This window comes from Lycorma delicatula, chromosome 3, assembly GCF_047948215.1.
Source record: "Lycorma delicatula isolate Av1 chromosome 3, ASM4794821v1, whole genome shotgun sequence".
Taxonomy (NCBI): Eukaryota; Metazoa; Arthropoda; class Insecta; order Hemiptera; family Fulgoridae; genus Lycorma; species Lycorma delicatula.
In genome coordinates this window covers 13711412-13728288 of record NC_134457.1, presented here as the reverse complement: position 1 = coordinate 13728288, position 16877 = coordinate 13711412, and the positions used below count along the sequence as shown (strand labels likewise).

General features: G+C 27.7%; 1 protein-coding gene across 1 annotated transcript; it reads left to right on the top strand.

The window, feature by feature from the left end:
• Nucleotides 1-15289, top strand: LOC142320796 (vacuolar protein sorting-associated protein 11 homolog). Its single transcript, XM_075358775.1, has 4 exons — nucleotides 1-114; nucleotides 11100-11323; nucleotides 12447-12619; nucleotides 15105-15289. The coding sequence occupies exons 2-4, from the start codon at nucleotides 11181-11183 to the stop codon at nucleotides 15287-15289; spliced, it is 501 nt and encodes a 166-aa protein (XP_075214890.1). The 5' UTR covers nucleotides 1-114; nucleotides 11100-11180.
• Nucleotides 15290-16877: the final 1588 nt, after the last annotated feature.

The following is a 16877-nucleotide window of genomic DNA, read 5'->3' as shown; positions in this document are numbered from 1 at the left end:
GAGAGGCTCGTAAATTGGAACAGGCTATGAACCCACATTATCTGAAAACAAATAATGATATCACTTCAGACATTCCAGTAGCAGAAATTGAATCTGTTCCACTTAAAATACAAGGTATTCCATATCTACAATTTATATCAATCTTTTTTTGGTAGTTCAAAAAGAAACTTGCTTATTAATTGTAAATGACTATATAACTATTATTTATTTATTAGTAATTGAATAAGAAAAACACTTTCTTCTTATTATAATAAGAGAGAATATAATTGTAAGAGAGAAGAGAGTGTGAGGCAGAAAATTGATACATTTTTGTTAATTTTTTTATAGTTAGGACAATTATAAAAGTGAGGAAATTATACTGAATTAAAAAACCATTGGTGTGCTACTGAAGCTACCAAAAGAAAATATATAATACATTGTGTGTGTGTGTGTGTGTGTGTGTGTGTGTGTGTGTGTATGTGTGTGTGTGTGCGCACGCGCTACTGCATCAAGTTATCTTAAAAACAAATATTTAAATCCACCAATTACTGTTCAAATAAAAGGTAAGAACACTCACCTATCTGTAGCACTTCCTGAGTTTGTACTCCATCATCAGAAAATAAATTTTATAAATTACATACAGTTATAAATGAAAAGATATAATTAAAAATCTAGTTAAACTTTAACTATAAAAAGTAAGAAAATAACTATTTTAATTTATAATTATGTTTAAATTATAAAATTTGTTTGCTGATTAGGGAGTAAAAACTCTGAGAGCAGGCTGCAGATAGGTGAGTGTTCTCTCTCCCTGCTCAACCCATCAGACTTAACTTCTTCAGACAATTATTTGTTTCCAAATGTTAAGAAGTGGTTTGCTAGAAAGATATTTCTAGCAAAAATAATGATATGAAAATAATAGTAATGATATGAAATAATAATTTCTAGCAATAATAAGCAGATGTTTGTCAAAACATCTGCTTATTTGAAGGGTCGAATAACTGTTAAAAATTGGTAGTTATATTAAGAGATTAGAAAAACTATGCTATCCTTAAATAATGTAATTGTATTTAAATGTACCTAATTTATTAATATTTAACTAAAACATGTAGAAAAATCAGAATTATATGAATTTATCATCAGAATGTGGATTTTTAATACTTTAATTTTGCTTTATATTTATGTGTGATGCATGGCAAGTATTTATAAAATAAGTGAAGATATAGAGAAGAACTCATAAAATTTTATTTACATAACAGGAGGTAATATAATTTTTTTTTCAGTTCATCATACTGTATTAGTTTTTTATTTTACTACTAATTCAGGTTTAAATTCTGACAAATATTTAAGAAAATCATCTAAAAAGAATAAACGGAAGAAGAAGAAAAAGGGAGGAATAGAAGTTGATAAAGAAACTAGTTCGGCGTTAAAGAATTTGAAAACGAATTACCTGTTTAAGTAAATAGAAGTAAAGGAGAAATGCCTGAAGGAGCAATGAATTCAGGTGGTGAGAGCTCTGAAGGACTTGATGAAAATGATCCCCATCGAGCACTTGATATCAATTTAGATGAGCGAGTACTATGCTGGATTACGAGCTATAAATGTAGTTTGTTAAATTTTAATCATGTGTTTCTTAAATTTTTATAATTATTAAAAATAAAAACTTTTTATAGTTGTACAAAGTCAGACATTTTTCTTCTAATAAATTGTTTTCCTTTTTAGTAATTATTATTGGCCATAATTTTAGTAATGTTAGTAAAATACGATAACTTAGAAAACATCACTGAGTTTTTAGGCATCATATTGAGTGTCGTTGCAGAGTTCTTTATGAGGTGATAATTTTATCAACTTTGTATTTAAGTATTAAGTATTTTCTTTATAATTGTAATCTGCCAAATTTGTAGGATCAATAGAAATTTACTCATGGTAAAATCATGAGTAACAATAGAAATTTACTCATGATTTTCCGTTTTCCCTCTTTCATATTATTTTTCATGCTTGTTTTATAATTAAAACATGAGATTATGATTCATAATCTCATCTTCTAATAGTCTGTCATTCTTATCCATTTATTTACATCATTATCTTAATATTGCAGCTCTCCCACTTAGATTCATTAAATCATTTAGTATATCTGAATGCCATCTTTATTCTCTCACTTACTCACTTCTTGGAGCCTTTCTTTTTTCCTATTGCAGGAATTTTTTCTGTTGTGGTTTTTTCTGAGAAGTTGCTTCTGTTGATGTATGACCATCTGTTTTGATCCTTAGCTGTGTTTCTGAAAGATTTCTTTCACTAGTGCTAGTCTATGGTAGATGGCCTATTCAGAGATTGTATCTTCTGTATGTTTCCATTCAAGATTAATTCATTTGCTAACCTTTATGCACCGCTTTGTCTCACCTTTTCATTCGACAGGATAATTTTGCATCGTATTCCTCATGTCTACTACTTGCATGCAAAATATCTTGATGCTAAGTTTCAAAGCAGTCTTTTTCTCTTATATCGTATGAGTTTTCATCTTAACTATGTGTTAATGGAAATGAGTGGTACAAATATCATTTGAATATGGAGACTTGATCAGAATTACCTGTAATTTCATGTTTTACAAAACACTTGGGTAGTTTCCTTCATGAGAGCTGAAGAGTTACAATGAGTACATTGTTTTTTAACAGTATAGCTTGTTCTGGAATATTATACTGGTTATCATTCATCCATAGGGTGTGATCTTCACAGAATTTCTTGAGTGAGGGTAAAGATTATAGATTCAGATTTGTTTGATTTTGAATTAATAAAGTGGATTATAAAGCGTAATGTTTTTCCAATGTATACAATAAAATCCCAAGTATAATTAACCTGCTTAAAATTCACCTAATTCAAAGGCTTTCAAAGTATATATTACCTAAATGAAAGGAATCCTTTCTTGAGTAGCACTCTTGAAATGTTCTGTGAAAGATTATAAGCTGATAGAAACTTTTGGTGTAAATTACATATAATAGTATTTTAACAAGTTTAATTGTATTTTGGAATTTGGTGGTTGTATTTAAATTTTAAATTCATTCTAATTTTTTTTATATATTAAAATTATTTGGCTGTTTTGTAATCAGAAAAATTAAGAGCTTGCAAAGAATTGTTCATATTAATTGTAATTCTTCATGGGTGGAAAAATGTTGCTTTGCATTCTTAGAAAAATATAAGGCATTCTTAGAAAAGTAGGATCATATGATCATAAATTGGGATGTTTAAACAATTTTTTAAAAGCGATTAAAAAAATTAAAAATAATAGAGATAAGTCTGTATGCATTTCCTAGCCTGTCCATTACTTGCTTTCAAACTTTGCTTATAAATTAACTTCCATTGATTAGTAATTATGAATTTTTATTCCGATTTCTTTGTACATATTTTTCCTCTTTTTCAGTAAAGCAACAGAAGTAGCTTTTCTGATGGGAAAAGTGTAAATTTAAAAAGTGTTGTACGACAATCTAAAATAATAAATAACCACTGATAAAAGTCTTTTGCTTATTAATTCAAATAAATCTATAGAAATTTGACATCCTTTGCATTAGGTTGTAATTGTGTACATTTCATAATTTTTTCTACTTTTAATAAGTTCATAGTATTTACAAAATTTTGTTACTCTATTTACCTTATGTTACAGTTTGAGTTTGATTCTAGAATTTTAGTAATTCTCACCCTATAGAGGAAGACACCCTCTATGTGACTGTTTCGGTTGTCACAACTAGCCCTTATGGGCTTTACCAGAGGTCATCTTCAGTACCTTAGAAATGGCATCTTTCAGTCAAGCCTCAGCCGGGAGCCACCAATGTGAATGCCACAAATGACATTTCCACGGTGTACTACTAACTAATATAAACTCCAAACAAAACATATCTAGCCAAGTCTCAAACAAAACTGAGTGACTTTCTAGGAACGAAGGAACTGAACTCTACCTATCTGAAATGTAAAAATGAGTTCAACACAACGAATCATAAAATCAACACAAAAACACTAACAAAACATAACAATAACAATAAATAATGCAACATAACAGTAATATAAAACGTAACTAATGAAAGACAAACAAATTTATAACCAAACAGAAACAAAAACAGCAACAGTTTAGCTAACTGTTAAAAAAATAACAATAAAACCATACATAAACACAAAGAAGAAAAGTCCAAGCAGAACATCACACCCCTTCAGTGATTCTTTCCTTTACCAAATATGTAATAAAACCTTCTATGATAACCCATTCGGCCTGGCTTTTCCAATTAACATAAGAGATCAAGTGTCAACCCGATAATATCAAGTCGACAAATGGTCTCTGTGCACATTGTCATACTTTTTTCCTGTTTAGCTTCCAGGAATCACCATCAGGTATTACTGTATTACTTCAAAGGATGATATGTATGAGTGTAAGTGAAGTGTAGACTTTTACAGTCTCAGGTGAACCATTTCTGAGATGTGGTTAATTGAAACCCAACTACCAAAGAACATGATGTATCCATGATCTAGTATTCAAATCCCTATAAAAGTAACTGCCTTTACTAGGACTTGAACGTTGGAACTCTCGACTTTAAAATCAGCTGATTTACAAACATGCGTTCACCATTGGACCAACCTGATGGGTTACATAAAGCCATACCTGGCACATTCATATATCACATGATAAGCATCGTCCAATAATCTATATTTCAGACACATACCGGAGTCAGCCAGGCCGAATTTCTGTAGTCGTCTCGAAAACAAAATTTTGTCACTATTTACCTTATGTTCCAATTTGAGTTTGATTCTAGAATTTTAGTAATACCAGCATATCATAATTTTCGGTACATTTCTTCAATTAGATCCTTAACAAATACTTCAGGATGAGCTATTTTCCATTTCACCAATTCTTTTTACAAAAAAATATAGCTCATTAACTGTATAATATTCAGAGACATTTAAGTTGCCTTCTGGTTTCACGTTACACTTTTTCATCCATTTATCTTGCTTTTGGTCATTTTTAAAAATTTTGAATTCTTTTTATTTTTTTAGATTTTAAATCTTTTCATCAGTTCTGGAAATGATGTTGGCAATAATATTCTTTTTACCGGGTATATATTTCTTCATTTTAATAAAATTTTGTAAGGTAACAAGGATAGGCAGTTAGCTTACAATGGAGTTTATTGATGCCCTTTTTCAGAGTGATTGAAGAGAGGGCCTCTCCTTTAAATCCAAAATGATAACGTTAAACTTGGTTCCATTTTAGAGTTAACTTCATTTAAAGATTTTTTGATTGGTTTAGGTAGCTTATTTGTATTCTTTATATAGCTTCAATAACAATAATGATAATAGATAAAGTGATGAACATTCCTGTTACGTGTTTCAGAGCTCTCTGACTCGAGGCTGTGTGTTGTTTTTTAACTTTTTTTTTGTTGTAAATATACACTAATATCATATTGAATAATTAGATTTGCCAGTATAATGTAAATTTTTATATATAATCAAAAAATATACATATTTGTATATATTTTACATGAAATTAGGTTGAGATTGTTTACTTTGAAGTACTGAACTTACAATATTATTTTTGAATGTGTCTATTTTTTATGTTAAATTTCCATCTTATTGTTTTTAATTAGTAGTTTAATAAAAAATAAAAAACTGACCTTAGCTATATATTTGTTAGTGCTAATTGATGAAACTCAACCTAACAACCCTCATTTTCTAAATTCAGTCTATATAGAAATTCACTATAACAACTTCATTCCCATACAGTTTACTTTAAAGCAATTTTATACATCTTTTACAATCTGTAAGATTTAGAATATTTTGCCACAAAAAAATTCTATTTTTTCTGCTGTACACACGCACAAAAAATTTCAAAGCATTTCTCATTGTCAGTTTTTTAAAAAGTAAAGTATCATTTTAAAGAAAGAATTCCCAGTAATTTTTTTTTTAAATAATTAAATATAAAAAAATAAATAAAGGTTTTTCTAATAACATGATTATTTGATACAAAAAATAATAAAGTTACAATCATCACTGTATGTTTCTTTTATTTCACAGCATATATTTTCGTATTAATCCCTTAATAAATATGCATGTAATACCATCATCATTCCTGACTGGTGTGTATACTAAATTGTTGTGAGATGACAATGGTACTTAGTAGGATCTTTTTTTTTATCAGATTAAATAATTACAGGTCTGTCTGGAAAACAAATATAGATGATGCTTATTAAGAGAATGCATAATAAGGTCTGAAGTTATAGGATCCTCATATAAATTAAATTTTGTATAATTTAAAGATTTAGATAATTTACAGTGTTAAAACTGCTGAAAAGTGACGCAGTAAGTATCCATATAAAATAAAAATATGTGGCTAGAATTGAATGGGTTTGGCTGAAGCATATCTGATAACAGAGTTGCTTCAGTAAATTCATAACAGCAGTGATTTTATTATAAAATCATCTAATAAAAATATTTTTTAGAGTTGTCAAATATAATAATTAAAATAGTATATAAAAAAGTGCAAAATTTATGTCATCCAAGAATTATATATAATTTTAAAAGTTTTATATAATTATTTTATAAAACAAATCCTGTGCTTTATTAACAATGTTATGCTCTACTCACCCCTTACTACTCACAGATTAAAGTTTCATGCTTTTTATTTTACTAAAAAACAAGATTCCAATTTTTTACACACCATTTATCTGCAATAACATTTTTCACACGTGAATTTATATTTAAAAAAAAAATAAATACACAAACAATGAATAAATGTTATAGTTTTTAGATTATTATAAAAACAGGTTTTCAGTTTTTCTTCTTAGTTTTATTGTTTGCATGTCGAAACAAAGATAAAGAAATTCTAAACTCTAATAAAAAATTTCAATTAAAAAGATCCCTTTTAGCATGCCAGAAGGTGGAGGTAGATTTCACCGGTGCTAAGTAGGAAATAAAAAAGATTTCCACCTAAAGTTAAGAAAAACTTCGAAATTTACTCAATATGTCAACGGTTGTATGTGAAAAAAAGTTTCGCATGTTTAGCATACGACAAGCCTCATCTTCTTATAATTCCAGCAACATTTTGGTCATCCCTTGTCGTAAGGGTTGGTCATTTTACAAATTGTTACAGACAAAAGTTTTAGGTAATGTTCCTTAAAAATAACTCATCCCAAAATCAATTTAAACCGATTTGATACTGTGCCTATTAAGCGAGGTATGATTCTTTTTGTCTTTGAAATCCCTTGGGCCAATGGTTGGTGATATAAAAAAAAATTTGGCCTTATCCAAAGAATAGTAGGAACTTTAAATGAAGTCAATATTTTACTTAATAAGAAAGTTATAAGTTATTTTTTTGTAAAAGCCCCTCCATTTCCACCCCGATGGTCCGATTTTGGCCATTACCAAACACATCTGAGATTTTGGGATGAGTTATTTTTAAGGCACAATTGGAAAGTTACCAGCACAAAATTACGGCAGTTATATAGAGTCCACAAGAAAGTGAAATATATATAAACTTGTACATATAAACCTTTGAGCTGACACTAGTTTTGGGGTCTGAAGGATAGCTTTCTTATGAAATCTACCTAAAAATAAAATCAGCTAATTAATTTAAATTCAAATATAGTTCAAAATTAGAAGTGTTTTAGTATTCACTACTTATCAGGGCTTGGGAGGTGATAAATAAAAAAATTGTATTTTTTAAATTATTTTACAATTCAACATATTTGAAGGGATAATACTAATGTATACAGTAACTTAATGAAAAATGCTGTAAATAGAACAATAATTTAAGTGGAATAAAAAGATGATTTTTTTTTTATATTTTGATGAAATTGTCCATATGTAATGTTACATTTTATGCAATTCCCTTAGATTAAAAACAATTAATCTTTTATTATAAACAGTTATTTTATAATTTTATGATAATCAGGTTTCTATATCATAATCAATTTTCATTATGTACCATTTGATATATGTTTGAAATGAAAAAAATAAATAGATCTGTTTACATCAGGATATGAGACTTTGAAAATAAACCAAAATGTTATATAACAAAAACATGGTATTTAAAAGCATCTAAGCCAGCAATTAGACCCTTATGCAATTCCTAGAGAGAGAATATAATTCTAGAATAATTCTGCAGCAGGTAGAACAAACTTTTCACTATGAAACTGAAGTGACAAAGTGACTGGTAACAGTTTTAAAAGTAGTTAACCAGGTAGAAAAACTGAACAATAAAACGGGTGGGTTGACAAAGAAGATGATCAACATAGCAGAATGACTATTATGACAACTCAAGTTAACATTACACGTAGGCTGTGAGTATTCATGCTGGTTTTTCAGACCTACTGAAAACTATCTTCCTTGGCTTCTTGGTAATACATAAATTTTTACCACTCCTAAGGGAACAGTGTTAACTATTTATACTCTGCATGGTAATTTTAGTTAATGGTACAGATATGAAAATATATTAACATTGCACTGGGTAAAATTTCTTGAACTAGTATTTTTTCAAGGTTTTTTTTATAATAAAATAAACATGCATTCATTTAAATTTGTTCACAAGCTGTCTAATTTAAATCAAAATCTACATGTTAAATTACATTTCACACTCATTTTAGGTTAATAAATAAAAATATATCCAAATCACTTTTGTGATTTTTCTGATGACAAGATTCTTTTAAAATATATTCTAGATTTTTATCAATGTGTTTTTATGAGTAACAATTGTAATGAATTACCTAATATAGTATTTTATAACTGATGATGAAAACATGGACCCCACAAATTCTCATTTAAGTTGGTCAATCTATATTACGCTTCTTATGCGATGTGTATATACATGATTTTTGTTAATCTATATGAATGAAAAGCTCTTTATATAAACTGGTAAAACTTTCAAGCTCGCTATTTTGTTGTTAATGATTTTGTATTAATAATTAATTGCAGTACACTAAAATATACCTTTAATAAAATGTATGTTAATGTGTATGTATGTATATAATAAATGGTGGAAGAGGAATCTAAACTTAATTTGAAAAGAATAGGCAAACATAATAAAAAAATAATCCATAATGGATTAACATATAAATAAAAATTTTAAAAACCAGTCTTTTTTAATTCAATCTAGCAAAAATTCAAACATTTACTAAAATGATCAATAGATATTTTTTCTCCTACTTATTAGGCAGTTCATATATAAGCTTTTTACACAAGGAGAAAAAATGGAGTAAATGTTGACCGATGAAAAGTGCCAAATCCAAGCTCAGAATTGGAATTGTTAACTGTTATACAACTTTTAAGTGTTATAACCATAATAGGTGTAGGTAATTTGACATGGGTTACAAGCCACTCTCCAAAACGATGCAGTCATTCTCAAGAACAACAAGACCCTATTGTAAAAGGCTTACTAGGAAAGTGAGGATTACAGTGGTTTCCAAACAGTATTAAAACCCCACCAAAATATAACTGATATTTAACCCTACAAGCACACCTACCCTCTTTTTTACCACTTGGGCACTAGTGTGTAATAAACATAATTACTCTCCAAGTAAGTAACTCGACTGATATTTTTGATACATTAGGTATTTTATATGTGTCACAGTCACAATGAAACAATGGAAGAGATAATGTAAAGAAACAGTTTAATGTACCTATTTGTTGTGAAACAGTGTGCTATGGAATGGAAAATCAGTTGAACAAGTTTAGTAAAGTCTTGTAATGTTAATATAAAATAAAAAATGATATGATATTATTAGATGATTATATGATTATATTAGATGATTCGCAGTTTTTTAAATGTAGGAAAAATAATATTCAAGTAATATATTTTTTAAATTCAACTGCGGTTACTGATTACCAATAATTCCTCTAAAAAAATTTTTATTTTCAGATAGCCAATTCATAATAATTTTTTTACTAATTTAATGTTTGTTATATTTTCATGATTATTTTTGTAAAATATAATTTTTTTTTAACTTTCATGACTATTTTTCAAGCATATCATTATAATGAAACCCAACAACACACAAATCTGAAGTCTATTTTTCCTGTATTATTATTATTTGATATTCCATTAGATGATTTTCAAAAATGTTTGATGTTTTGGTTTGGAGAAACCGGTTTACCTTCTACAATTTTATTTTCTTCAAATAATTTTATAAGCCCAATGTACTTAATTGGCATGAGTTTGATGATAATGAAAACAGATACAGCCATTCTGGAGTAAATTTATAAATCAAAATATAAACAGATCTGCTACACAAAACCTTCCTCCTCCTGCAACGGCAGGGACAAAAGTATATTTAACTTTTTTTTTTAGTACAATTATTATAAAATTTCATCGGGAGAATTGGCTGTTTCCTAATCAATTGTTTTTCAAAGTAAATATATGAAAGCTAAAACCCAATAGATTGAGAATTTTTGAGAGGGATTATGTATGAGAAAAAGAGAGCTCAAACAATTTAGTATGATGCATTAAGAATAAAAATACTTTAGAATACTTTACTGAGACATAATGTGAAAAGTTCTTCAAATATATATAAAACAGCTAAAAATTGCAGAATAATTCATTGAATGATTTCATTAGTATTAGAGAACATTCATGAAGTCACATAACCAAAACCTATATAGAAATGCATAGTGGTAGTCGTAGGGAGGGGAATGAAAATACCATTCACTTAAATTGTGGTCTACTAATGTTTATTTACAGGTCTATGTATAAACTTTTGGGCTCAAAACTCTCCAAACCTACTAGACTAAATATTAATTTTTATAGTAAAAAAATTTTACTTTTAATTTTTATAGTAATTTTAATTTCATTGAAATTTAGATATGCTGTAGTAGTGTATCTAAATTTACGCATTTGAAAGGATGATAGATTAATTGAGTTCTTGAGTTATACGTAAGGGTAAAAAAATTTGAGCGAGGCTAGTTATAATCATAGTTCGTTATGATGCTGCAAGTTGGAACTTGAAAATAGAATAAAATAACAAAAAGTTGGTGTTTTGTTCAGAATTGCACAAGATTTTTTTAAAAATTCTAAATAATTTATATATAAAGATTCTTACATTATACGACTTTTTAGAAAATTTATTTGGCATATTTTTGTTATATAATTTGTGTTTTAGAATTCTAACAAATGGGGTACACTTATCTACAATACACTGATTGAACATTACCTACAGATCTGGTATAAATTAAGCGATACAATGAATCGATTACAATATGAACAGAAAATTATGAGGTTACTTGAATCACCTGATTCCAATTGTGATAAACATCATGCTCTTATTTTATGTCAAGCTGTCAATTTCCGAGCAGGGCTCCTATATCTTTATGAGGAAAATAAAATGTAAGTATTTCCTTAAAAATTCTATTATTGTCCTAGAATTTTATGTAAAAAATACCTGTTTTAGAATTAAAGAAAAATATTTTTTTAGTTTATTTGAAAAATAAGAAAATATTTTAAACAATTAACTTTATGAATTGTAAAGTGCAGTTATTTTCTTGAGATGAGTTGAATAACGTAAATATGTCATCTACTACTAAAAACTTTTAATTTTTGTAGTTCTTTATTTTCAAGTTAAAAATTGTGTTAGAACTGCTTAAAAAGTCTATAATATCAGACTTCTTAGTTTAGGTGTAGTGGTGTGTTACTTTTTAATTTTAAAGTCAACCAAAACAGTTTTAATATATATTGTTTGTAGCGGAGTTAACAAAAAATTAGCTTTATACTCTATATAATTAATTCTCAAGGAATATATAAATTGTCTACAATAAGCATATGGGGTGGTATATAAAATATTTTGGAGGGTAGTAATGCAAAACCATTTTCAGAAAAGCAATACATTTCAAGAAGTGTATATTATTATGGGATTTGCATCAGTATATACTTTGTACATTGAATTGAAAGTGGAATTGGTGATAATGATATTCATAAATAGCCTGACATTGATACCTGCAAACTGCTGATGTTTTACTGTACATGAAGAGTTTGATCACACTTCAGATGTATGTGTTTCTTAACTGTGTGAACTAATCTATAAGATAGCTTCCAAATAATTATTAACTGCCTGAACTGAGTTAAACATTTCTGAGATTGAATAAAATTTTGTACAAATGTATTATTCATCTTTTACATCCATTTTGAAAATTCCTGACAATACATGTACAATGATAACAAATGAGTTACAATGCTCTCATTTTTACATTTACCTCCATGCAATCGTGGCACACTGATCACAACACATACTAGTACCATATCAGATACTAGTACCTACCTAGTACTGCATCACATACTAAAAGTGGTTAAAATTCATGACCCCAGTTCAGAATATTATGGGTACAATCTTATAGTAGATTTATTAACTACTTTACAGAATAATTAAGAATATATTTTTTCGTGACTGTGATAAGTTTTGTAAAGTGTTTAAAATGTCCCTTACTAATAATGTACTTATTTTTCTTGGTTTCAGGTACCAGCAAATATTACAATACCATTTATGTCAAAAAGATTACCAGAATGTGATTACTTGTTGCCGCAGATTTGGTAATCAAGATTCTAGTCTTTGGATTCAAGCACTTTGGGCCGGTGCTAGAAATCCAAATGTACCCCCATATCTTTTTAATGAAATACTTGGTGTTATAGGTACTATTAACTGTTATTAATACTTCTATACGTGGCTCAATAACCACAATATTAATAAACCAGCATAATTTTAATTAGTAACTGAAAGTGTCATAATGAGATACACTAGTGTGGTTAACTGCAGATTTTTCAAAACACTCTTTTGTCAACCCTATGTGGCAAATGCATTTTTCTGTAAAAAGAGAATGTCTTTCCACAGCTTCTTTTGCTATGAATATTTTTCCTAAAAACCTCCTTTTACCAGTAACCATAAGAAAAAATAGTTTTTGAAATTTTTTAACTTTTAAATGATATCAGACACTTTACTTATTATAAAAAAAATTGTGATTTTGCTCATTATTTTCATTTCTTATTTACATTAAATATTTGGCACCCACTTTACTGACATCTTTTGTATAATAACTAGGTACTCATAGTACCCAGCACATTTAACTGATTAAGTTTATCAATAATCATATTAGCTGAAATTTTCAAGTCTACAAAATAAGACTGCATAATCAGAAATTTTAATATTTGATGATGTAAAAGGCCTCCCCAAATCTTAATGCATCGCCACTCTAAAATCATACAGAAAATTAACTCCTACGTTTTCATCAATGAATGTTATAAATACATCACAAACTGTTTTTATTATATTTGCATGTATTTACATTGGAGTTTACTTCTGGTTGAATAAAACTTTATTCATGTATTCTCCAGAGTTAAAAACTTGAAAATTTTATCCATTTCATTAGCATGATTCCCTAAAAAATCTGAAAACAAATACAGAAATTGTTTGTTTTTTTTAAGTCACCAGTCAGTTGATTTGATGAAATTCTCAATTCTATTCTAACTTTTCTAATTTTGTAACCTCAACATGTTTTCTATCACCGCTATCTGTCACTGTCACCAAACTAAACTTAGATATCTTAATATTCTTTTCCTTTCTGCTTTTCCTATGTCCATATTCACAACTACTACTTTCTACAATAATAATTTCAAGTTTCTCTTTCTAATTCATAGATATATATTTGACTCGCAGGTTTTATTTTTTTCATAAAAGCTGCCTTTTCTTGTTCCAGTCTGCTTTTGATTTCTACTTCATTTTGGACTTCTTTTTAATTTTGCTTCATAAGTAGTAAGATTCTATGAGTTTGTTTATTATATTCTGTTTTAATGTTTAATTTATTATCCTTCTTTCTGTCATATTTCATTATTTTTATTTTACTCTTATTTATCCTTAGCCTGAATTTCTCCCCTAGCAGTAATAAATCCATGCCATTCAGGCTTGTTACTCACCTTGGTTTTTGCCCAAAAAAAATTGTGAATTTTAACATCATTTTTTCCTCCTCAATTTTCATCTTTAATTCCTGAATTGTGTCTTCTAATTTCCAGAGTTGTTTAGTCCCCCAGAACTTTACAAATTTTGTCCATTTCTTTGGCATGAATACTTTTCAAAACATGCTTACAATGTTAACCAATGTAACTTTATCGGTCATTCTACCAGAAGTGCTTGTTCACTCACTCCTTTTTGAATCAGGACTCATCTGAGCCCTTTTTGAATCAGGAGCCTCATCTTCTATTCTTATAACATGCTACCTGATTTTTGCTTAGTTTATATATGTTTTATTTCCCTATATTTCAATCCAATTTTCTTAAAAATATTAAACATTTTGTTCAATTCTGTATTATCAAATGCCTTCTCAATCTCTATAAATATAATGCAGATGGCTTTTTTTGTTTAAGCCTGTCTTCTAAAGTTAGCCTGATCGCCAGAATGGCCTCTCTTGAACCCATACTCTCTCAAAATGAACTGTCTTCAAGTACATTTTCTAACACACATTCTATTTACCTTAAACTATCCAAGTAAGCATTTTCAATGAATGACACGTTGAATTGATGGAACAATTCTGAAATCAATTTCTATGTAAGTTTACAGCAGGCATTCATCTGCAATCATAGCTTGATGAATTCATGAATTTGTTTCATACAAAAACTAACTATGTAAAGCTGACAGAAGAAAGTAATTTCATTAACAATAACCTTGATCAATGGACTGAATTAAAATAAAATAACAGTGAATCATTAGAAAGAGAGCTATGAAATTGGAATCATATTAAATTATGAAATAATGCACTGCTTTATATTACATAGCTAAATTCAATGTGAGCTGGCAGACACATTTGTGTTATGAAAATTCAAACAAGATAAGAGAAAAATAAAATTATTGTTTTTTATGTACATGAAATTTGTTTCAGTCATCAGTATTGTAAAATTAGCTCCCAAATGTATCTTCAAGTTATATGTTTTATAACTATTAGTTTTAACTTCGTAGTTTCATTTTTTATATTCTCTCATACTTTTCAAAACATGGTCGTAGCATTAACCGAATAGGTTAGTCTATCGGTCATTTTGCCATTTTTATAGATCCTTATTTTAAATTAAATACAAAACAGAATTTCATATTGTTTTTTCATTAAAGCTTGATTATTTTTGGTTTTTATAGAAAAAGAACGGTTACTATCACCACTTGAAGTTGTAGATGCAGTATGCAGCTGGAAATCAGTGAAAATTAGTGATGTTAGATCATATTTAAATAGTGTATTACAAAGTGAATTGAAGACAGCTGATCATGAACAAGCACTTATTGAAAAATATACACAAGAAACTGCCAGAATAGAGATGTTATAAAAAGTTTACAGAACTCGTATGTATTTAATTTTTTATTTTATTTTGGTGTGGTGTTCAGTGTTTAAAACTTTTGTTATGTCTTCTTTATGTTTGTCCAAAATGAACCTCTTCGATTTATTTATCGTTAGAAAAAGTGTATGAATCTTGAAATGTAATGTAATAACCTGATATTATTGCATAACAAATACATTTATTTGCTGAAGTCATTATCCTTCAGATATTAGTGATTCAGGCTATAAATTCAGTTATGGTAAAAATTGGCTTCAGTCTTAGTTAATTATTATTCTATTTTAATAATTTTAAGTAGTTATTAACTTCTAATTAAATGCTAGATATTTTTCATTTTAAGTTTCATATTGTGCCAATATATATTTTAACGTAAAAAAGATTCACTTTATTTAATGAGATATGGTTATTCTGTTTATGCAGTTAACTAACTAGCTGCTCAATGAAACACTTTTTCATAAATGGAAGAACTAAAGATTTTTAAAATTATATTTATAAGTGGAAATTGAATTATTGTATTTTATCACTATTATAACTTTAAAAAAATATGTTAACTAATAATGAGTAGTATTGTGTTACTAGTAATGGAAGTCAATGTTGAATTGAACAGTTGTAGCTTGAATAATCTGTCCAGAATTGTTTTGTAGTTATTCTTTTCCTTTCTATAATAGTTACTTGATAACATTTGTTTCATCTGAGCTGGTTTTAAATCCAGTGCATGGCTGGAAAATCATCATCTATTATTTAATTTAATCTTACTATATCAATGTATACCAAATGGTAGAAACGTTTTTGCTTACAAATTTGAAATTGGAACAGAGTTTAACTTTTGTATTTTTTTATCATATCTGTTGCACTTTAAAATACCTGTATATACTCAATTTTTTTTTTAGATTTTTGCTACATTAGTAAAATGTATATATATATATATATATATATATATATATATATAATTAGTATGATTAAAAATTGATCTGAATTTTTTTATTAATTCTTTGTTTTAGAAATTTGTTAGCTGTGTCCTTAATTTCCTTAAATTTATTATCAACAATGTATTGTTTCGTTAAGTTATTAAATTATTTTATGTATTAAATAATTAGTATTAAATTTTATGTAACATAAAGTAATGATTAATTCAGTATAAATTTAAAGTAAATAAAGAAGTGCTTAACAATAATTGGTTGTCTGGCAATTACTTAATGTATACAGTTTACACAACCGACAAATTACTCCACAGCTAAATTGTTGTACAGCCCAAATACAAACTAATTAAAATAGTTAATCAAATTCAACAAGAAACATACTTAACTATTATCTATTAAGAATTAAGAAACCTCCATGAACAGTGCAAATATTTTACTTCCTAAATATTTATTTGAAATTCTCTCCAACTGTGATTAGAACAGGTTTTATATAATGATTTTATTGTTATTGTATAAGATATTTTAATTTGTTGTAATGTGATGATGTGTTATGTTGTAAACTTGTAGAAGAATATTGTTATACTTAATATACTTTTATATATGCATGTATATATATATATATATATATCTTATAATAATGTACATTTGTATGTGTTAAA

Excerpts from the sequence above, each read along its gene's own strand:
- LOC142320796 (XM_075358775.1), top strand. The coding sequence starts at position 11,181 with ATGAATCGATTACAATATGAACAGAAAATTATGAGGTTACTTGAATCA. Across the intron at positions 11,324-12,446 it reads CTTTATGAGGAAAATAAAAT|GTACCAGCAAATATTACAAT; the intron begins GTAAGTATTTCC and ends TCTTGGTTTCAG. Across the intron at positions 12,620-15,104 it reads TGAAATACTTGGTGTTATAG|AAAAAGAACGGTTACTATCA; the intron begins GTACTATTAACT and ends TGGTTTTTATAG.